Genomic DNA, 19,105 nt, shown 5'->3' on the forward strand with positions numbered 1-19,105 from the left:
TTCCCATTTGTCCCTATGACTATGTGCATAATGATGATGATCTGCGCAGGTTGCACAGAGAATCCCAAGTTACATAGCTTCTCTAGGGGGGGACAGTTTTATTTTTATTTTAAGCCTTGTTAATGCTACATGCCTTTTATCAGCATTGTTAATGTATTTATCAGCCTTGTCTGTCACCTTGAGCAAACACTGGAAAGGAGATTTAAAAAAAAACCAAATTAATAATAATATCTTAATTCAAGAAGACCTTTCAACAAAACATTTATATCCCCCAAAGCGACTGCTTGTTGTTGTTATTATAGTCACTGCTAGGTGGTGTGATTTTTGGTGTGATTTTATGTATGATGATCCTTGTAATTTTTACTTGAATCCTGTTTATGATATATCATCAGACCCTTTGGACTAGCGCTAAGGATAATATAATTATGATGGACTGGCAGTATTACTCGGAAGTTACAACAGTAACATAAAAATGTCCCCAGGCAAAATGTTATTAGGTTGCTTGTTGGGTTGAAATGAATAGATTTCTTTTAAGGGTTCTTAATGAGAGAAATGAGGTTGAAAGCACATTTACAATAGATTCTACCACTGAGCCCTTTCCCTCAAATCCCTATTAAGGGAGCAGGTTTTCTCCGATTTGCTACATTAGCTCTTGCAGAAAACTATATGGCACTGCTAATGTTTCTTTGGACTGCTTTGAGAAAGGTGCAGGACCTTCATTACATTTCCTGATGTCGAGGTTTGTGTAATCATAGCATGCGTGGGTAGCGTTGCCCTTAGGCTGGCTTATCCCTTCAAAATTTTATTAACAAAGCCCCTGTTTTCAGCAAAAAGGAAGAGGAAAAGGCCTGTGGACTCTGCCCCATTGTTTCAAATTTGGCTTTCCTGTTAACTAACATCAATCTGGATTTCATGCAGCCAAGACCTTAGACTAGAACCTGCATTTATTCATCACACTCAGGTTTTAAGTTCTCTGCACCCTTACTCAATAGCTTCTGAACCATTAAATGTGGCCAGTCTGGTTGACTGTAACAAGCCAGCTTCAAAACTCCTGGGTTGAAGTTGGTCTGTTTCAGTAAACCATAGTTAAGACCAGGCACAGACAAACTTGGCCCTCCAGATGGTTTTGGGACTACAACTCCCATCATCCCTGACCACAGGTCCTGTTAGTAGGGATGATGGGAGTTGTAGTCCCAAAATATCTGGAGGGCCGAGTTTGCCTATGCCTGGTTAAGACTAACCATAGATTGCCTGGCTTTGGATATAACACTAGACTGCAACTAGTTAAAAAAGGAAGCAATGAAGAGGTAAAATCAGTCATGATCAAATGGGCACAAGATGTAGGTCACAACATTACGATGGAAGATTGGGAAAGGTAAATTGATCTAAAATTTACAGATTGTTCTTTGTTGAAGGAGAATTATATGAAGATGATGTATAGATGGTATATGACACCAGTGCAGTTAGGGGAAATGTACAAAACTAGCTCAAATATATGTTGGAAGTGTAAGGGAAAAGAGGGGACATTTTATCACATGTGGTGGGATTGTAATGTAATTTTTAAAAATTGGGAAATGATATACAATGAATTGAAGCAAATGTTCCATCTAACATTTGTTTAAAAACCTGAAGCATTTTTGTTAGGGATTGTAGGAAAAGACCTGCCAAAGAAGTTGAGAAGCATCTTTAGGTATGCGAAAACGGCGGCGAGAGTCTTACAGCACAAGGATGGAAAACCGAGGAAACTCTGACTAAAGAAGTATGGCAAGAGAAATTGATGGATTATGCAAAATTGGCAAAATTGACATATAAACTACAGGACAAGGATAACTGTGACTTTAAAGATGAATGGGAACCTTTTACAAAGTACTTAAAGATGCAACAAAGTGAATTGGACTCCTTGGCAGGTTTTGAATAAACACTCACACGCAGGTTCTAAGTTCTCTGCACCCTTATTAAATAGCTTCTGAACCATTAAACGCGGCCAGTGTGGTTGACAATAGGTGCTTGGTCACAATGCTGGTCCAATCCACCTCCAAAACAGAACAATAGCATTTTCAATAATGTTGCTCACTTATTGGCATTACACCTCTTGCCCCCTCAGAAGTGGGTCACTTGTTATGCCTATAATCTGTGTGAGGTGAAGGTAAATTGACTGCTCGCAATATACAGTGCCCCTGACGGCAGTTTTACAGAACAGGGTCACGTAGCTGTTTGTACTCAGCTTTGACGCATCATGTTTTTGCCAAACATCAACCAAGGAGCACTGCCAGAAGTTGATTGCCATGAATCATCCACACTTGCCCAATTAAATATTGTGTTTTTTGTGTCAGCTTTGAAAAAGATAAAAGCGCATATGCTTACTAAGCAGGAGAAAAGAACACTGCCTAAAATATTTTCTTATATTTTTGCCTTTCCACAATTTCCAAATCATCCAAAGCTATAATTTGGGGCGTTCTTAAATGTAAATAATTTTAGAACAATTTCACGAAACACAGTAGTTATCTCAGAATGGTTGTTACTATTATTTTGTATTTGTTTTCACTTTATTCTTCTTTCCGTATCCTAAATTTTGTGCCATTTTGCCATGCAGTTAAGGTTTTTTTCCCTGAATCCCAAAGGAGTAGCTTAACTCATGGATTTAGGGTGCATTTGCCAAGTTAGTAGAAAAAAAAGATAGTAATATTTACATTATGGCCACTGGTTAAAACCATACTGAAGCTCTGAGGCATTATATATTCTGTGGCATGCACATAACTTGTGGGACCATTGCCCAAAACAGCTGCCACTGTTTAAGTTCACTTTATAATCTCCTTTTGCCTGACCTTTTGGCCAGTTTCAAAATCCCACAGTCCAAAGGGGAAGTACATTCTCTAAGCATTGGAGAAGCAGCAAGTTAGAATCCCAAAGACATATCTGAGCAACAGACTCTAATCCAAAGGATCTAAACCAGAGACCCATTTTGGTGCTCGTAAATCTTGGGGTTTGTTGTAATTTAAATCCCACGAACAAGCCATGAATAATAATAACAACAATAATTTATTATTTATACCCCGCCCATTTGGCTGCGTTTCCCCAGTGGGTCATGCAGGAAATCTGCCCAAAATACACAACATTGTTTGGGGATTCATTTACTGTACTTACCGCTACACCTGTCTTAAAAAGGAGGTAATGAACCGTCTGTGTGACATCTGCGGCATGCATTAGGTTGTGATATGGATTTTTATGCTTGCTGTAGCCAACTTCCAGGGCTTCCACAAAGGAGACAAGAGCAGATATTGGAATCTAAACAAAAACACAGGAAGGGAAGTACATTTGGCAGAGCTTGTTGAAATCTTAAGCATCAAGACGTTAGCACCAATTATGGTTTTTTCTCAATTAAAAAAAAATCAAATGGAAAGACTTTGGAAAACTTTTTATTCATGGATGGTGCTTCAAATTGTCTCACTCTGTTATAAATATCAACCAAAGTTAATGGCATAAGTACTTATCATTTGCCCTTAATGTCCAAAATGTGTGTGATTTCAGACATTCACCACTAGCATGCAATATTAACTGCATTCTCCTTTGGTTTTCTACAGCCTCTTTGTTTTGAAATTTACTGGAACACAAAGGGTTATAGAGCTTTTGAAACATGGACCACTCATAAACGTCATCTTCAACTCCTTGAAAGATTCCATCAATGGTGTCTCCAAAAATTTTTACACATCACTTGGGAAAACAGGTTAACTAATGCTGGTGTACTGGAAGAAGCAAAGATCACCTGTGACAAAGCAATGATTCTTCAACATCAACTTCATTGGACTGGTCATATTGTTTGGATGCCTGATGACCATCTTCCAAAGCAACTACTCTATTCTGAACTCAAAAATGGAAAACGTAATGCTGGTGGTCAACTAGAAGTTTAAAGACTGTCTCAAGGCAAATCTAAAAAAAATGTAGTATAAACACCGACAACTGGGAAACACTGGCCTGTGAGTGCTCCAATTGGAGAACAGCCTTTGCTGAAGGTGTCATGGACTTTGAAGATGCTCAAACTCAGGACGCAAGGGAGAAATGTGCTAAGAGGAAGGCACGTTTGGCAAACCCTCATTGTGATTAATTCCCGTCCGGAAACCTATGTCCCCACTGTGGAAGGCTGTGTGGCTCCAGAATTGGCCCCCACAGTCACTTACAGACTCACTGTTAAGACTGTGTTCATGGAAGACAATCCTACTCGGCTACGAGGGATCGCCAGAGAAGAAGACGTCATACTCAGTGTAGACCTATTCAATTTAGTTTTTTCAGTAGTCTTCTCTGAGTATGACTTTATTGGGCATAGTATTTCCTATATACTTTTTAAACTATACATATCCCAGTGGGAAGGGGGGTTGCTGGTTTTACTAAGGTGGACATTAACTGCTTTCCTATATCCAAGAATTAAGCTTGGTTAGCTTCTTTTAAAACAATGGGAATCAGTGTAATACAGAAGACTGAGCATGGGTTATAAGCTGAGACTCAAAATACACCTCAGTGTAGCCTTGGGTAGATGACCCAAAGCCAGTTCAAGTATTCAGAAGTCATGTCATCCTACAGGACTGTGCCACTTCCAAATCCATGTGTTGGATCACAGGACTTCTCATATATATTTTGATTTTGATATACTTTCATAATAATAATAATAATAATAATAATTTATTATTTATACCCCGCCCATCTGGCTGAGTTTCCCCAGCCACTCTGGGCGGCTCCCAATCAGTGTTAAAAACAGTACAGCATTACATATTAAAAACTTCCCTGAACAGGGCTGCCTTAAGATGTCTTCTGAATGTCAGGTAATTCTTTATCTCTTTGACATCTGATGGGAGGGCGTTCCACAGGTCGGGCGCCACTACCGAGAAGGCCCTCTGCCTGGTTCCCTGTAGCCTCACTTCTCGCAATGAGGGAACCGCCAGAAGGCCCTCGGCGCTGGATCTCAGTGTCCGGGCAGAACGATGGGGATGGAGATGCTCCTTCAGGTATACAGGACCGAGGCCGTTTAGGGCTTTAAAGGTCAGCACCAACACTTTGAATCGTGCTCGGAAACGTACTGGGAGCCAGTGCAGATCTCTCAGAACCGGTGTTATGTGGTCATACAGACTCCACCTCACCAAATATCACATATCGTCAAGGGAGAAACAAGGGATAGTTTCCTGTAGCTTCTTCCTCCTTTTTAACATTTGTGAGTCTTGTTCAGGGAGGTTCATACTGTATTTTTTAAGTGCTCAGGTACAGCGAAGGAGACAGAAGAGCCAAGGAGGAGGCAATACCAGACTCTAGATCCCAGTCAGAAGGATATAGGCGGAAGAACAGCAGTCCTGAGTTGCCTCCTGGTATAAGGAGAGCTTCTTCCTCTAGCTCTCTCTTAGTGGGAGGATACAGTGGTGCCTCGCAAGACGAAATTAATCCGTTCCGCGAGTCTCTTCATCTAGCAGTTTTTTCGTCTTGCGAAGCACCCCTATTAGCGGCTTAGCGGATTAGCGCTATTAGCGACTTAGCGGCTATTAGCGGCTTAGCAGCTTAGAAAAAGGGGGGGGGGAGCGAAAAAATCGCAAGAACTCACAAGACATTTTCGCCTTGCGAAGCAAGCCCATAGGGAAATTCGTCTTGCGAAGCACCTCAAAAGACGGAAAACTCTTTCGTCTAGCGAGTTTTTCGTCTTGCGAGGCATTCGTCTTGCGGGGCACCACTGTACAAATGTTTTATTAGGGATTGTACAACAATGCAGAGATAGGAAGTGCAACATATTTTTGCCGCCTCCATATTACCACAACCAAAGCCATGCTAGATGAACTTTAAAGAGCTGATTAGGGCCAGTGGGTATTGCTCAGAAACTTGAACAGGAAGGGTTAAACCACAGAACCAAACAAGGGGATGTTGGCTGTAGTTGGGTAGGACTGTCTTCTTCTTCTTCTTCTTCTTCTTCTTCTTCTTCTTCTTCTTCTTCTTCTTCTTCGGCGATCTCTCGTAGCTGAGTAAGATTGTCTTCCATAAACACGGTTTTAACAATGAGTCTGTAGGTGACTGTGGAGGCCAATTCTGGATCCACACATCCTTCCACACCGGGTACATTGGTTGCCGGGCGGGAGTTGATCACGGTGTGGATTTGCCAAGCGTGCCTTCCTCTTAGCACGTTTCTCCCTTGCGTCCTGAGTTAGAGTGTCTTCAAAGCCCATGACATCTTTGGTAAAGGCTGTTCTCCAATTGGAGCACTTGCAGGCCAGTGTTTCCCAGTTCTTGGTGTTTATACTACATTTTTTAAGATTTGCCTTGAGACAGTCTTTAAACCTCTTTTGTTGACCACCAGCATATTGCACTTTCTATTTTTAAGTTTGGAACAGAGTAGTTGCTTTGGAAGACGATAATGCCATAAAGCCAGGAAGGTTAGTGTGACTGGAATTGTAATATACTCAGAGTCGAGAGTGGATTCCATGCTCTTTATTCAGCTCATAGTGGTGAGGAGGAATGGAAGTTCCCCCAGAATGTCTACCTTATATACATTATTTACACAATGGGCCCCACATGATTGGCTAATTCCGGAATTCTCCTGTAGGCCAATCAGGTTGCGGATTCCTTTCCACCTGGAGCTGGATTGGGTGGCTCCTGTGGACCAATCAGACTGCTGCATTCTGAATCCTATTGTTCTAGGACCAATCAGACTGCTGCATTTTGGATCCTATTCAGCTTAGTACATAACAGGCATCAAAAACTTTTGTGACAGGAGCGCTACTGAATACAGCACGGAGCCCTTCCTTCAGTGAAGCCGGTAAATGTATCCCATTTCAATATGATGCCATCTTGACTGATTCTTACTTGGTCTCGTTCATCGCAGTAGTAATAACATCCTAGTTAAATCCAAGTATGTGACAGGCAAGGTTTACCAACCACATGTTCATGGCCAATAGCACAGATAAAGCAGAATTACAAGGTTAGTGATATTTCTCCTTTGAGTAAATTACAAGAGAACAGAGAGGAAGGGCACTGCAGGATTACTGACCTTGAAGCGGCTGATCAAATCATAACGTGTGAGCAATTCGTAGAAAATGAATTTCAGTGCATGGTCCCCACTAGCGTCGTTTAGTGCAAATACGTCGAAGGACCACTTGTCTACGTTCTGTGAGAGAAAAGGCAGCATTAGTGTGTGTGTTTTTCATCAGTGACAGAAGGAAAGCAACGACTGAGAAATACAAAGCCTATACCTGCTTTGATGATGTAAGGTAGTCAGTAAATTTTTGAGTTGAATCTGTTTGGCATATTAAGATGCTAGCAATTTTAACCAGAGGACGCGGGTGGCGCTGTGGTCAAAACCACTGAGCCACTTGGGCTTGCCAATCAGAAGGTCGGCGGTTCGAATCCCCGCAACGGGGTGAGCTCCTGTTTCTCGGTCCCAGCTCCTGCCAACCTAGCAGTTCGAAAGCATGCCAAAAAGTTCAAGTAGATAAATAGGTAAACGGGAAGGTAAACGGCATTTCCGTGCACTACTCTGGTTTTGCCAGAAGCGGCTTAGTCATGCTGGCCACATGACCCAGAAAAACTATCTACGGACAAATGCTGGCTCCCTCGGTCTGTAAAGCGAGATGAGTGCCGCAACCCCAGAGTCGTCTGCAACTGGACTTAACTGTCAGGGGTCCTTTACCTTTACCTTTTTAATTCTAACCAGTCAAATTAAATCCTGTGGCAGCTACAAGCAACCAAGCTAAAGAATGCAGAATCTAGCTCTAAATTCGAGAAACATCAGAGAGCCATCTATTTTGGTTGGAGCATTTACTGCTTAGAGAGAACTTCATTATTTCATTCTTTTTCATTCATGCTTTCATTCTTTCATTTACTGTCTTTCTTTTATAATGGAAGAAAAAGTGGTGTTCCTAGGTGCTAGCTAATCTCTCATCTAAGCACTCAGATTCAGACCTACTGGGCTCCAGCAAGTGTCATGTGTCTTCAAAATCATACACATCAAAGAGAGAAATTGAAGAATTAAATAGTGATGAATAGATTGTGCTTACGATTTTTTTATTATTATTATTTTTATTTTGCTGCGGTGCATTCCTCTATATGTTCCCTCTACAATTTCTCGTGATAACAGACTAGTAAATGAAACCTTTTCCCAAGAGGTGTAGAAGAAATTTGTTCAAGACTGTCTTGGAAATGAACTTCTTAAAAGGACCTCTCAAAAGAGGAATCTGCCCCTATGAACCCCTGACCTTTATTTATGGCTGTTTCTGTTTATTCCTGTGCTGGGAAAGGGTTCTCAGCTGCAGTGCACCCCTAGCTCCATCTGCCCCCAATGCATCTTCTCCACCCTCCTCTTTTCTTAACTGCAGGTAGAGAGTGGGGACTCAGCTATACAGCTGCAAATAAAACGTTTTAAGTGTGTTGTAAAGTGCAATATACAAATGTGGCACTAGATGGCGACAGTGAACCAAGGCAAATTCAACATATTTTTCAAAACATTTTTTTAAAAAGCATTTCCACAGCGTTTCTTTAAATGTGTGTAGATTCCACCTGGGAGATGCTGTAGTAGCAGAAGCAGAGGGCATGGGGAGGAAAGGATTTCTCCTTCCTCTCCATCATCCTGGCATGCTTCACAGTGTACAGTGGTACCTCGGGTTACATACGCTTCAGGTTACATTCGCTTCAGGTTACAGACTCCACTAACCCAGAAGTAGTGCTTCAGGTTAAGAACTTTGCTTCAGGATGAGAACAGAAATCGTGATCCGGCGGCACAGCGGCAGCAGGAGGCCCCATTAGCTAAAGTGGTGCTTCAGGTTAAGAACACCTTCAGGTTAAGAACGGACCTCTGGAACGAATTAAATACTTAACCCAAGGTACCTCTGTATCTGGACAAAAGGCACAGGACTGCTTAGGAACTGAAGTCTTCTCAAGGGATATTGCCCTTGAGAAACTTTCGGTTCCCAAGCACTAATGCTCTTTTACTCTTGAAACGCTACAGAGTGCACCAGAAAGAAATAGGAGAAGTAGGGAAGAAAAACATCATTGGAAAGAATGTGTTGAATACTGGGAGCCAAGGTGCACACTTCCCAACCCTTTTGGATTGACTCAGGGAATGAGCCAACTTGTTTCTGGTTGCTGCTGTTTTCAAACTCACATGCAAGTCAAGTGATTTCTGAGTCACACCAAGCAGAGACCAGGGTAGCATGCCCATCTCTGCACTTTGGCAAAAGTTCGTGTTTATAAAAAGGTTACCCTCCCCATGATCTCAAGTCTTGAGGTTCCATTCATATCGTTGCCACTTGGCTAGGTGTTTTTTGTTTTTTTTAAGCTCAAACACAACCCAGCAATAGAGAAGACAGCCAATGGATACTCGATGTACTCAATGCTGATTTGTTATGCAGGATTTGCCCCCAGTGGAAGATGCTACCACAATAGTGAGGCAACCATTTGAAATGAAAATTGCACCACTTTGAATGGGCAGTTTCCTCCAAGCCACCTTATGCTTCCAAAAAGAAAGGAATGCAGTGACAGAGAGAAAATCATTCAATCTGCACAAATATAGGCAACCACATGTAGCAAGCGCTGTGTGCATCTTTAATTTTGGGGGCAGGGAAAGCTCTTTCAGTGCATTTTTCTTTTCTTATTTTCATTACAATGTCAAGAAAATGTCTGGTGACTGTAAAAGGTAAAAGGTAAAGGTACCCCTGCCCGTACGGGCCAGTCTTGACAGACTCTGGGGTTGTGCGCCCATCTCACTTAAGAGGCCAGGGGCCAGCGCTGTCCGGAGACACTTCCGGGTCACGTGGCCAGCGTGACATCGCTGCTCTGGCGAGCCAGAGCCGCACACGGAAACGCCGTTTACCTTCCCGCTGGTAAGCGGTCCCTATTTATCTACTTGCACCTGGAGGTGCTTTCGAACTGCTAGGTTGGCAGGCGCTGGGACCGAGCAGCGGGAGCGCACCCCGCCGCAGGGATTCGAACCGCCGACCTTTCGATCGGCAAGCCCTAGGCGCTGAGGCTTTAACCCACAGCGCCACCTGCATCCCCTGGTGACTGTAAGTGCACGCAAATTGTCTCCTATGCAGTGATAGCTGCCACATGGAATGGTTTAAAATTACTTAATTGAAAATACAATTCTCAGTCCCTTCACTGTTATGTTGTTAATCGTGTACCAGAAGTTAATGGTACTTAGGGCCATTTGATATATATCATTACGCATCCACCTAAGTAGGCCACTGCCAAGCAATTTTTTATTGCCGTTTTTAATCAAAGTAAATTCTAGTGTACAAATGTAATGAACGGAGGCAGGAAAAAGAGACGCCCAAGTGTGCTGCAAATCAGACTTACAAGGCAATTTCCGTCGACACAACTCATACATTATACATTTGATTATAGCATGAATATCCTACATGCACTTGGGCTGTAATTTCCCCCGATGTGTTTTCAGACTAAGTGACATTTCCTCAAGCAACCAGAAAAGCAGCACAGTGGGAACGACATACGCTGACGTTGCATCAATTGCCTGATGTGAAGATAACATTTTAAAAATGGGACTGTCCTGCTTCAGTGTTGGTGCTGACCTTTAATGCCCTAAACGGCCTCGGTCCTGTATACCTGAAGGAGCGTCTCCATCTCCATCATCCAGCCCGGACACTGAGGTCCAGCACCGAGGGCCTTCTGGTGGTTCCCTCACTGTGAGAAGTGAGGTTACAGGGAACCAGGCAGAGGGCCTTCTCGGTAGTGGCACCTGCCCTGTGGAATGCCCTCCCAGCAGATGTCAAGGCAATAAACAACTATTTTACTTTTAAAAGACAACTGAAGGCAGCCCTGTTTAGGGAAGTTTTTAATGTCTGACGCTGTATTGTTTTTAATAAAGCCAGCCAGATGGGCGGGGTATAAATAATAAATTATTATTATTATTATTATTATTATTATTATTATTATTATTACTATTCAGTGTGCTCTGAAATTTCCCTGTGCCGCTTCTGTCAGCTTTTATTCCATTGCAGAAGAGGCAAATAGTGGCAGAAAAGAAAAGATATTGTATGGAGCTGAAGTACAGTGGTGCCCCGCAAGACAAATGCCTCGCAAGATGAAAAACCCACTAGACGAAAGGGTTTTCCGTTTTTCAAGGCGCTTCACAAGACGAATTTCCCTATGGGCTTGCTTCGCAAGACGAAAACGTCTTGCGATTTTTTTCGCTTTTTTCTCCCTTTTTCTAAGCCGCTAAGCCGCTAATAGCGCTAATCCGCTAAGCCGTTAATAGGGTTGCTTCGCAAGATGAAAAAACCACTAGATGAAGAGAATCGTGGAATGGATTCTTTTCGTCTTGCGAGGCACCACTGTATACCTTTTGACTCTAGGTGATGCTAACACTGGGAAGTAGGACAGCCCACCAAATAAAATGATCAATTAGAACCCTCCCTAATCCACGTTCAAATCAGATGCACAACAGGCTTCCTGCCTGGCATCTCATAGAACACTTAGACAGGCAACAGTCTACCAAGTAGATTCATTTCAATAGTTCAGGGATGGTCCAAAACATTTTGGCACCTGAGGCAAACCACAAACGGTGCCTCCACCATGGCAAGGAAACATATGCACCAACTCCCCGGGGCCGTGGGTGCCCTGGGCAGCCACAAAATAATAATAATAATAATAATAATAATAATAATAATAATAATAATAATAATTTTATTTATACCCTATCCTTCCTGGTTTAAAAACCGGGCTCAGGGCAGCTAACAACAAATTTAAATCATTTAACTGATGCAACAAAACAGCATAAAATACCATATAAAACGTGAATAACAATAAATTCGAAATTCAAAAATCAATTTAAGGGGGAAATCCATCCAATAAACACTAGATGATCACCAGGGCTAGCTGGCTAAATTAGTCCTATTTGGGCCAGTGAGAAGACCAGGGGAGAATTAGCTGTGGGATCCCAGAGCAGATAATCTTCATAAAAAGATGAGGGGGAGGGAAGGAAGTGAAATAAAAGATCAGGCTAAGTTCAAATTGAAAGCCAGGTGGAATAGCTCTGTCTTACAAGCCCTGTAGAAGGGAGTTAAATCCTGCAGGGCCCTGGTCTCATGGGACAGAGCATTCCACCAGGTCCGAGCCATCACTGAGAAGGCCCTGGCCCTGGTGGAGGATAGTGTGACTTCCATAGGGCCCAAGACCTCTAAACTAAAAGTGCAGGCATGCGGCAGGGCATGTCACCATGCCCCAATACGTGCAAGAGTGACGTCACCATGCCGGGGGCAACTCTGCCAGGAAAGAAAGGATGAGCTAAGATCTAAATCGGGAACAAGGCTGGGAATCAAATCAAGCTCACCTGGTGGTTAAAGACCTTCGTGGGGAGAAAGGAGCCTGCTCTGACTCATGCCAGGTGTGTGTGCAGAGCCCAGGAGACCCCAAAAAGCAGACACCAGCATTTCCTCCCTAGGGGTGGAAGGAGAACAGCAGTGCTTCCTATTTGCTGAGCCTCTGCTGGGCTTTCTCCTACATCAATGGGGGGAAGTGGCTTGTAGCCATTTAAACTCCCCACAGTGCCCCATTAGGGACGCTGAGAAATTTAAATGACAGCTTACCATTGCTTAGTTCAGATTTACACCACATTTTTGCAAGACTACTGTTACCCAGTACTGATTTCCAGAAACTCAGATGTAGTCACAAAATGCATGGTCCTTTTTAAAAACAAAACTTATTTCCTTGAATGAGTAATAAAGGGACCTTTGGAGATGGACGTTTTGGTTATGTGTTAACATTGCACTATTGGCATGCTATATAGGATTGATTTTTACTGACTTGTTTACGTAGGCTCTTGCTGTGGAATAAACAAAAATCCAACGAAAAATTCCTCTGTGCTGAGTTTTATTAGCCTGGTCCAAATGAAACAGGAAAAGTTGCACTATCCACTGTACCAGTGCAAACTCAGCTATCTGGGGTTTTGTGGAGAAATCCCTTTTGCCAGCCTGAGGATTGAACCAAACACTTAACAGCTAAGCTCCCATGTGAGGTGCTCTAAATAAATAGCAGGTCAGGTGGTACTGCTTCAAACTGCAAGTGTAGAATAGAATACTAATGGACATCCAATAATATTAAAAAAGAACTGAGGGGTGGGAGGCAGAAAGAATCCTATCAAGCAAAAGGCTGGCCTTGGGTCCTTCTTCCCAACATGCATTTGGAGGGGATGTTTAATACAGTGGGATGTTTAAAGGCAGAACCACAAAGCCTAGGACTTGCCGATCAGAAGGTCGGCGGTTAGAATCCCCGCGACGGGGTGAGCTCCCGTTGCTCGGTCCCTGCTCCTGCCAACCTAGCAGTTCAAAAGCACGTCAAAGTGCAAGTAGATAAATAGGTACCGCTCTGACGGGAAGGTAAACGGCATTTCTGTGCTCTGCTCTGGTTCGCCAGAAGCGGCTTAGTCATGCTGGCCACATGACCCGGAAGCTGTACGTTGGCTCCCTCGGCCAGTAAAGCGAGATGAGCGCCGCAACCCCAGAGTCGGCCACGACTGGACCTAATGGTGAGGGGTCCCTTTACCTTTATTCCTAGGGTATTGTTCAAGACTTCATTTTCTACTTCCTGTTTATCTACAGATGGTATCACACCTTACTCTAGTGGTGATATTTTAACAATAGAAATGAGCCGAAGATCATCAGGTAAGTTCTGGACTGTTTTTCTCTGATGCATTTTGTCTCCTTGTATGGCGTAAGTTAAATTATTTTTCAGACACAATGAAAGGTAGAGCATGCACAGACCTCTAAATGAAATCCCCGTGTCATTTCAGTGTTTCGTAAGAGAGAACCACCACTGACATTACCTTTAGCACTCCAATGACAGCTGGTGGGTAGCTAAGTCCAACCATATTGGATGTCCGTCTGTACATTCTGTCAAGATAAAACAAATTAATTACACACATGACAGAGTTCTCTTCAGAATACATCGTTTTCACCCAGGCCAAACAAATTGCCTTTCTTCCTTTATTCCCACTGGCATCAATTTCTATGCCAATATGTTCCATTCAGACCCAGAGATAGCTTCACGCAAAAGAGCTCTCTGCAGAACTACTTAAAATGTTTACACCCAGAATATAGGCTGCCTGTACTGCTTCACCACTGCCACCATTTCATGCCTTGCACACGTTGGTTTGAATCTGTAAAACCACCAGCAGCCCAACCTGCACAAGTTTCCTTTATTGTGAAGGTACACAATGACCCCATGACGTTTTCGTGCTCAGAAGGCAGAGCACTGGCTCTGTTCTTGTCCTCCACATGGAACAAGATCCCGCAGGATGTTGCCTATACAAAACAGCTGTAGCCAATGTAAAAGATCCCAACCACACGTGGAAGAGGATCACTGGATCATGATGATCCAGTATGCTCACTTGGAAGCACTGGCATCACTTCGACTTACTTAGGACCCTCGTACCTATGCAGTGGCGTAGCGTGGGGGGTGCAGGGGGGCCGGCCGCACCGGGCGCAACAGCTGGGGTTAGGGCAAATCCACGGGTTAGGGGGCGCAAATTACTTGCCTTGCCCCGGGTGTTGACAACCCACGCTACGCCACTGTACCTACGGGACCGCCTCTCCCGGTATGCACCACGGAGAGCCTCAAGGTCCATAAACAGCAACACCCTAGTGGTCCCGGGCCCTAAGGAAGTTAGATTGGCTTCAACCAGAGCCAGGGTCTTTTCAACTCTGGCCCCAGCCTGGTGGAACGCTCTGCCTCATGAGACCATGGTCCTGCAGGATCTGATTTCTTTCCGCAGGGCCTGTAAGACAGAGTTGTTCTGCCTGGCCTTTGGCTTGGAGCCAATTTGACTCCCCCCCCCCCTCTTTTTTCTTTTTCCTTTCTCCTCCTGTGATGAGGCTGCATTTTAATATTTTAATGTTTCAATATTTTAATGTATTTTAATCTTGTTTTTAAGTTGTATTCATTCAACTTGTTTTTATTATTGCTTGTTAGCTGCCCTGAGCCCGGCCTTGGCTGGGGAGGGCGGGGTATAAATAAATATTATTATTATTATTATTATTATTATTACTACTACTACTACTAATTCAAAGTAAATGTGTGTTGTTATTTCAATGGCAAGGTTAGACAAAGTTGTCTTTACAGTTAATGCTTCAATGCAAAACACTGCCACAGCTTTCCTGCCACCCCAAACATAATTGCAAAATGCACCATTCTGTGTTATCAAAATAGCAACCGTGCCTGGTGACCAAAAGGATCCTGTTTCCGGACTTCCGGGTTGGCGCCATCGCCGAATGGCGGACTCCCTCCGAGCTCCGGAGGGAGCCTGCCCGTCAGGGGCTGGGTCCTACCGCGCCGGCGACGCGGGGACCCTCAAAAACCATGGGCGCTGAAACCCATGGACATGGTGACTCGGCGGGCACCATTTGCGCCCCCCCGACCCGCGAAGGAGCCTTTTTAAAGGCTACGAAGCGGGGGACGGGGGGTGGTGTGGTGCTATGAGTCCTCCGCTTCCCCTGCCGAGCGAAGCCGCATGCCATTTGGCGGAGAGCGCTGACTTCTTCCATTGAAAATTTGGACTAAAAACAACAACCCGTGAGTAATTGGGAAATTGGACTTAAAAGGAAAAGTTTTAAAATTCGGAACGAGCGGGGGAGGTGCAAAAAGGAAGTCCGTCTCCCCCCTGTTGTAGAGGATTTAAAGCAAAGGATTCGACAACTAAGATCGAGAGCTATTTTATATTGATAAAAGTTTTTAATTTCACGATGGAAAATTATAAGGCTGTGCTGGAGGAGAAAAGCGGAATGTGTGAGCTAAACGTAACCCCCCCCCCCCGGGAACCGGGAGCGATTCGTGAATGCGCCTGGCGAGGAGAAATAGAAGCTTTGACAGCTGTCAAAAGAACTGTCAAAGTTGAAGAATAAAAAGAGATCTTTGTTACGAGGACTTTGCCGGTTACATTTGTTACAATTTGGATATAATTTGTTAAAAACAAGGGATAATAAGTTACTTTGACTGTTGGGTGTGATCTGGAAGGAAACTGAGTTACCACAATCCCTCTAGAGGGGCTTTGGGACACTACAAGTATTGCTGTATGCATGGAATTGAATAGGACCTTTTATCTCCTGGGAAAGCTGCAGAAATGGAACACTATTTTGTCTACAGAGGTCTCTACATTAAAGGAGACAATAGATTTATCTATTGAAGAATGGAAGGGACTTGACGTAAGGTTTTGTTCCTGAATAACAAAGCCTCTGTAGAGGAATTAGAAGCTTTTGGAATTAGAACATTTTTGCAGTGAAACCAGAGGAAAGTGAGGAAAGAGAATAACAAGAATTGGACAAAGCTGGAAGTGGGAACATTTGGGACATCCAGACTGAAAAGGCTTAAAGAAATAAAATTGGAGTTTTACTCCTAAATATAGAGATCTGGATGGAAAAAATGGACCTCTTCGAGACAGAGTTCTTCCAAGATCAGACGTTCGAAATTAAAGACAATTAAAAAGAAGGCAAAGACTATCAAAAAGACGGCAAAGTGCAGCTGTGAGGGGCTTGGGCCTAGACGTGGGATCTCCAGGATGACAGCAGACTTTTATGGACATTGGGGAACGTAACCGGGAAAGGGGGGAGGGAAATTTGGAATCCAAAGGGTCTAAAATCATATATTGTTTTTTATTTTTTATTTTATTCTGTTCTGTATACTAAAGAGGGGAACTCGTGGAAGGGAAAAGGGGTCGATCCTAGGGGTTAAAAAAAATGTTCTTAACTTTGGGTTAATGATAATAAGCTTAAAATTTGGGGTAAGAACTTGCTGAATTTATTTGAAGGAACTGGAATACAGGAGGGGGTGGTGTGGGGAAGTCCTGGAAGGATGTTAATGAAAAGAAGGTAAATTGAATGTTCTGTTTTTTCTTTTTCTTTTTTTTCTTCTTTTTTCTGTCATATTTGGAAATTTTCAATAAATATTATTTTTTTTAAAAAAAGGATCCTGTTTCCTCTCAGACATCATTAGCCCAAGATGCAATTCATCTCAAAGTGATGCAAATACCAAAACTGGTTAACTGAAATGATTCAGGGTTGTTATGGTATCATAAGTGCTAGCCATTTCTGAATTATTGTGATCAGAAGGCCCTCGGAGGCAGAGGGCCCTCATATTTGGATTTAGAGATGGAGAAAGTGAAGTCATGATTCTGGCCAATTCTTCAGAAGAACTATTGGGCCTTCATTGGTCGCTCACGTTTACCTACAAAGCTCCAATAGCTATAAACTGCAACATCTGACTATTCTTTGATGCAGAGCAGTTGCCTCATCCATTACCTCTCCACAAATATCCCAGCCTGAACTGCATGCACAATACTTCGGAATCGTGGCTTTTCCTCGCTCCTTTTCAGCATCATCCCCATTTGCCGTGTGAAAGTAGAAGCCAGCCAATCCCGTACTTCCGAGGGCACAGCATCTGACTGGATATCACTGAGTTCATCTTCCGTATCCAACAGACGCCTGTTGGGAGAGATACAGGGGAGATACGTTAAATAAAGATTTCCACAGAGACGGCATTTTTCTTGCAACATTTCGCCTGTTTACAAGTTGTTACACATGCCCAGCCCCTAATTAAATCTGCTGGTTTGTTGGTTGGTGGTTGTTTTCTTTCAGGTGAATTTAATGTAGAAAATTATTGACATTTAGTTATTTCTATGGACAACCGCAGAACCCCCAGATTGTAAAGTAGCTCACTTCTGGAGTGTGAGAACAACGAAGGAAGATCTTTGCAGGGTTATTCACAGTGCTTTTTCCGGGGGTGACTCAGGGGTATGCAGACCCCTAAACATTTTGTGAATCTTTGTGTGACTCACACTAATCCCAAGAAATAGGATGAGGTATTAAGCTTGTTTACTTAAAAAATAAATGATGAAAATAAAGCATTACTACACTGAAACCATCGTCTCACCTGGTTTCATCAATGTACACAGATTCAAGTACTGTAGCAGCATATTCCAAGTTCTTTTTCAAGTCAACAACAGAAGCCTCTCCTCTCTCTAGCTGCTTCACCAAAGATCGTAACCTAAGAGAAGAAAACAAGAATTTGATTAGCACAAATCCACATCTGGAATTCCAAAGGAGTTCAGATTAATATCCCCAAATCCTTAACTTTCTTGCACCATCCTATTAACAGAATATGAGGGCTGTGAGTATATGATGGTTACAACCCATAAAAGGGGACTGAGCTATACAGCTGCAAATAACTTTTGTTTTGTAAAGTGCATTATACAAATCTGACACTAGATGGCAACAGTGAGTTATGGCAAATTCTATATATTTTTTTTAAACGTTTTTTTTTTTAAAGCATTTTTACAGCGTTTTTTTACATGTGTGTAGATTCCACCAGGGTGTTGTTATCTAGGCTACTGCAGAAGACAGACTGAACAGTTTGGATTAATCTACCATCTTATATAACCTGCTTTCCTAGCTCCCTGGTAGACGGCTGCCTTTCATAAAAGCATTTCCATTCTCCCAATATGGCTTTTTAACAGAAAGTACAGGCATGAAGGAGGGACGCAGGTGGCGCTGTGGGTTAAAGCCTCAGCGCCTAGGGCTTGCCGATCGAAAGGTCGGCGGTTCGAATCCCTGCGGCGGGGTGCGCTCCTGCTGCTCGGTCCCAGCGCCTGCCAACCTAGCAGTTCGAAAGCACCTCCGGGTGCAAGTAGATAAATAGGGACCGCTTACCAGCGGGAAGGTAAACGGCGTTTCCGTGTGCGGCTCTGGCTCGCCAGAGCAGCGATGTCACGCTGGCCACGTGACCCGGAAGTGTCTCCGGACAGCGCTGGCCCCTGGCCTCTTAAGTGAGATGGGCGCACAACCCCAGAGTCTGTCAAGACTGGCCCATACGGGCAGGGGGGTACCTTTACCTTTACCTTTTTACAGGCATGAAGGATGTTTTGTATCATCAAACAGTGTTGAAATTCTAAAAGGAGGGACAGGAAGATTTTGAACATCTTAGTTTCAACACAGCATTCCAGGAGAACGCAATCTCTAGCAGAGTTTATTTAATAGAGAGAATTCTGTTCAACATGTATAGGGTTAACTAGTTGTAAAGACTAGTTATAAAAGGATGCCTGCCAAATAGTCGTGTACGCAATTTGCTTTTCTAATTGGAA

At 43.3% G+C, this 19,105-nt stretch overlaps 1 protein-coding gene and 1 long non-coding RNA gene across 5 annotated transcripts in view; one reads left to right on the forward strand and one right to left on the reverse strand.

Moving 5' to 3' along the window:
- Positions 1-19,105, forward strand: part of LOC307199701 — a 401,509-nt gene that overhangs the window by 285,618 nt on the left and 96,786 nt on the right. The gene's annotated exons all lie outside the window — the stretch shown is intronic.
- Positions 1-19,105, reverse strand: part of PDE1C (phosphodiesterase 1C) — a 280,403-nt gene that overhangs the window by 52,493 nt on the left and 208,805 nt on the right. For all 4 annotated transcript variants that reach the window (XM_079947551.1, XM_079947553.1, XM_079947552.1 and 1 more), the window contains 5 exons: positions 17,899-18,012; positions 17,268-17,450; positions 13,802-13,868; positions 7,016-7,132; positions 3,145-3,285 (listed from right to left, as the gene is read on the reverse strand). In XM_079947551.1, the coding sequence (XP_079803677.1) occupies positions 3,145-3,285; positions 7,016-7,132; positions 13,802-13,868; positions 17,268-17,450; positions 17,899-18,012 (622 nt within the window). The remainder of the gene's footprint in view (positions 1-3,144; positions 3,286-7,015; positions 7,133-13,801; positions 13,869-17,267; positions 17,451-17,898; positions 18,013-19,105) is intronic.

Source organism: Podarcis cretensis, assembly GCF_951804945.1.
Source record: "Podarcis cretensis genome assembly, chromosome: 12".
Taxonomy (NCBI): Eukaryota; Metazoa; Chordata; class Lepidosauria; order Squamata; family Lacertidae; genus Podarcis; species Podarcis cretensis.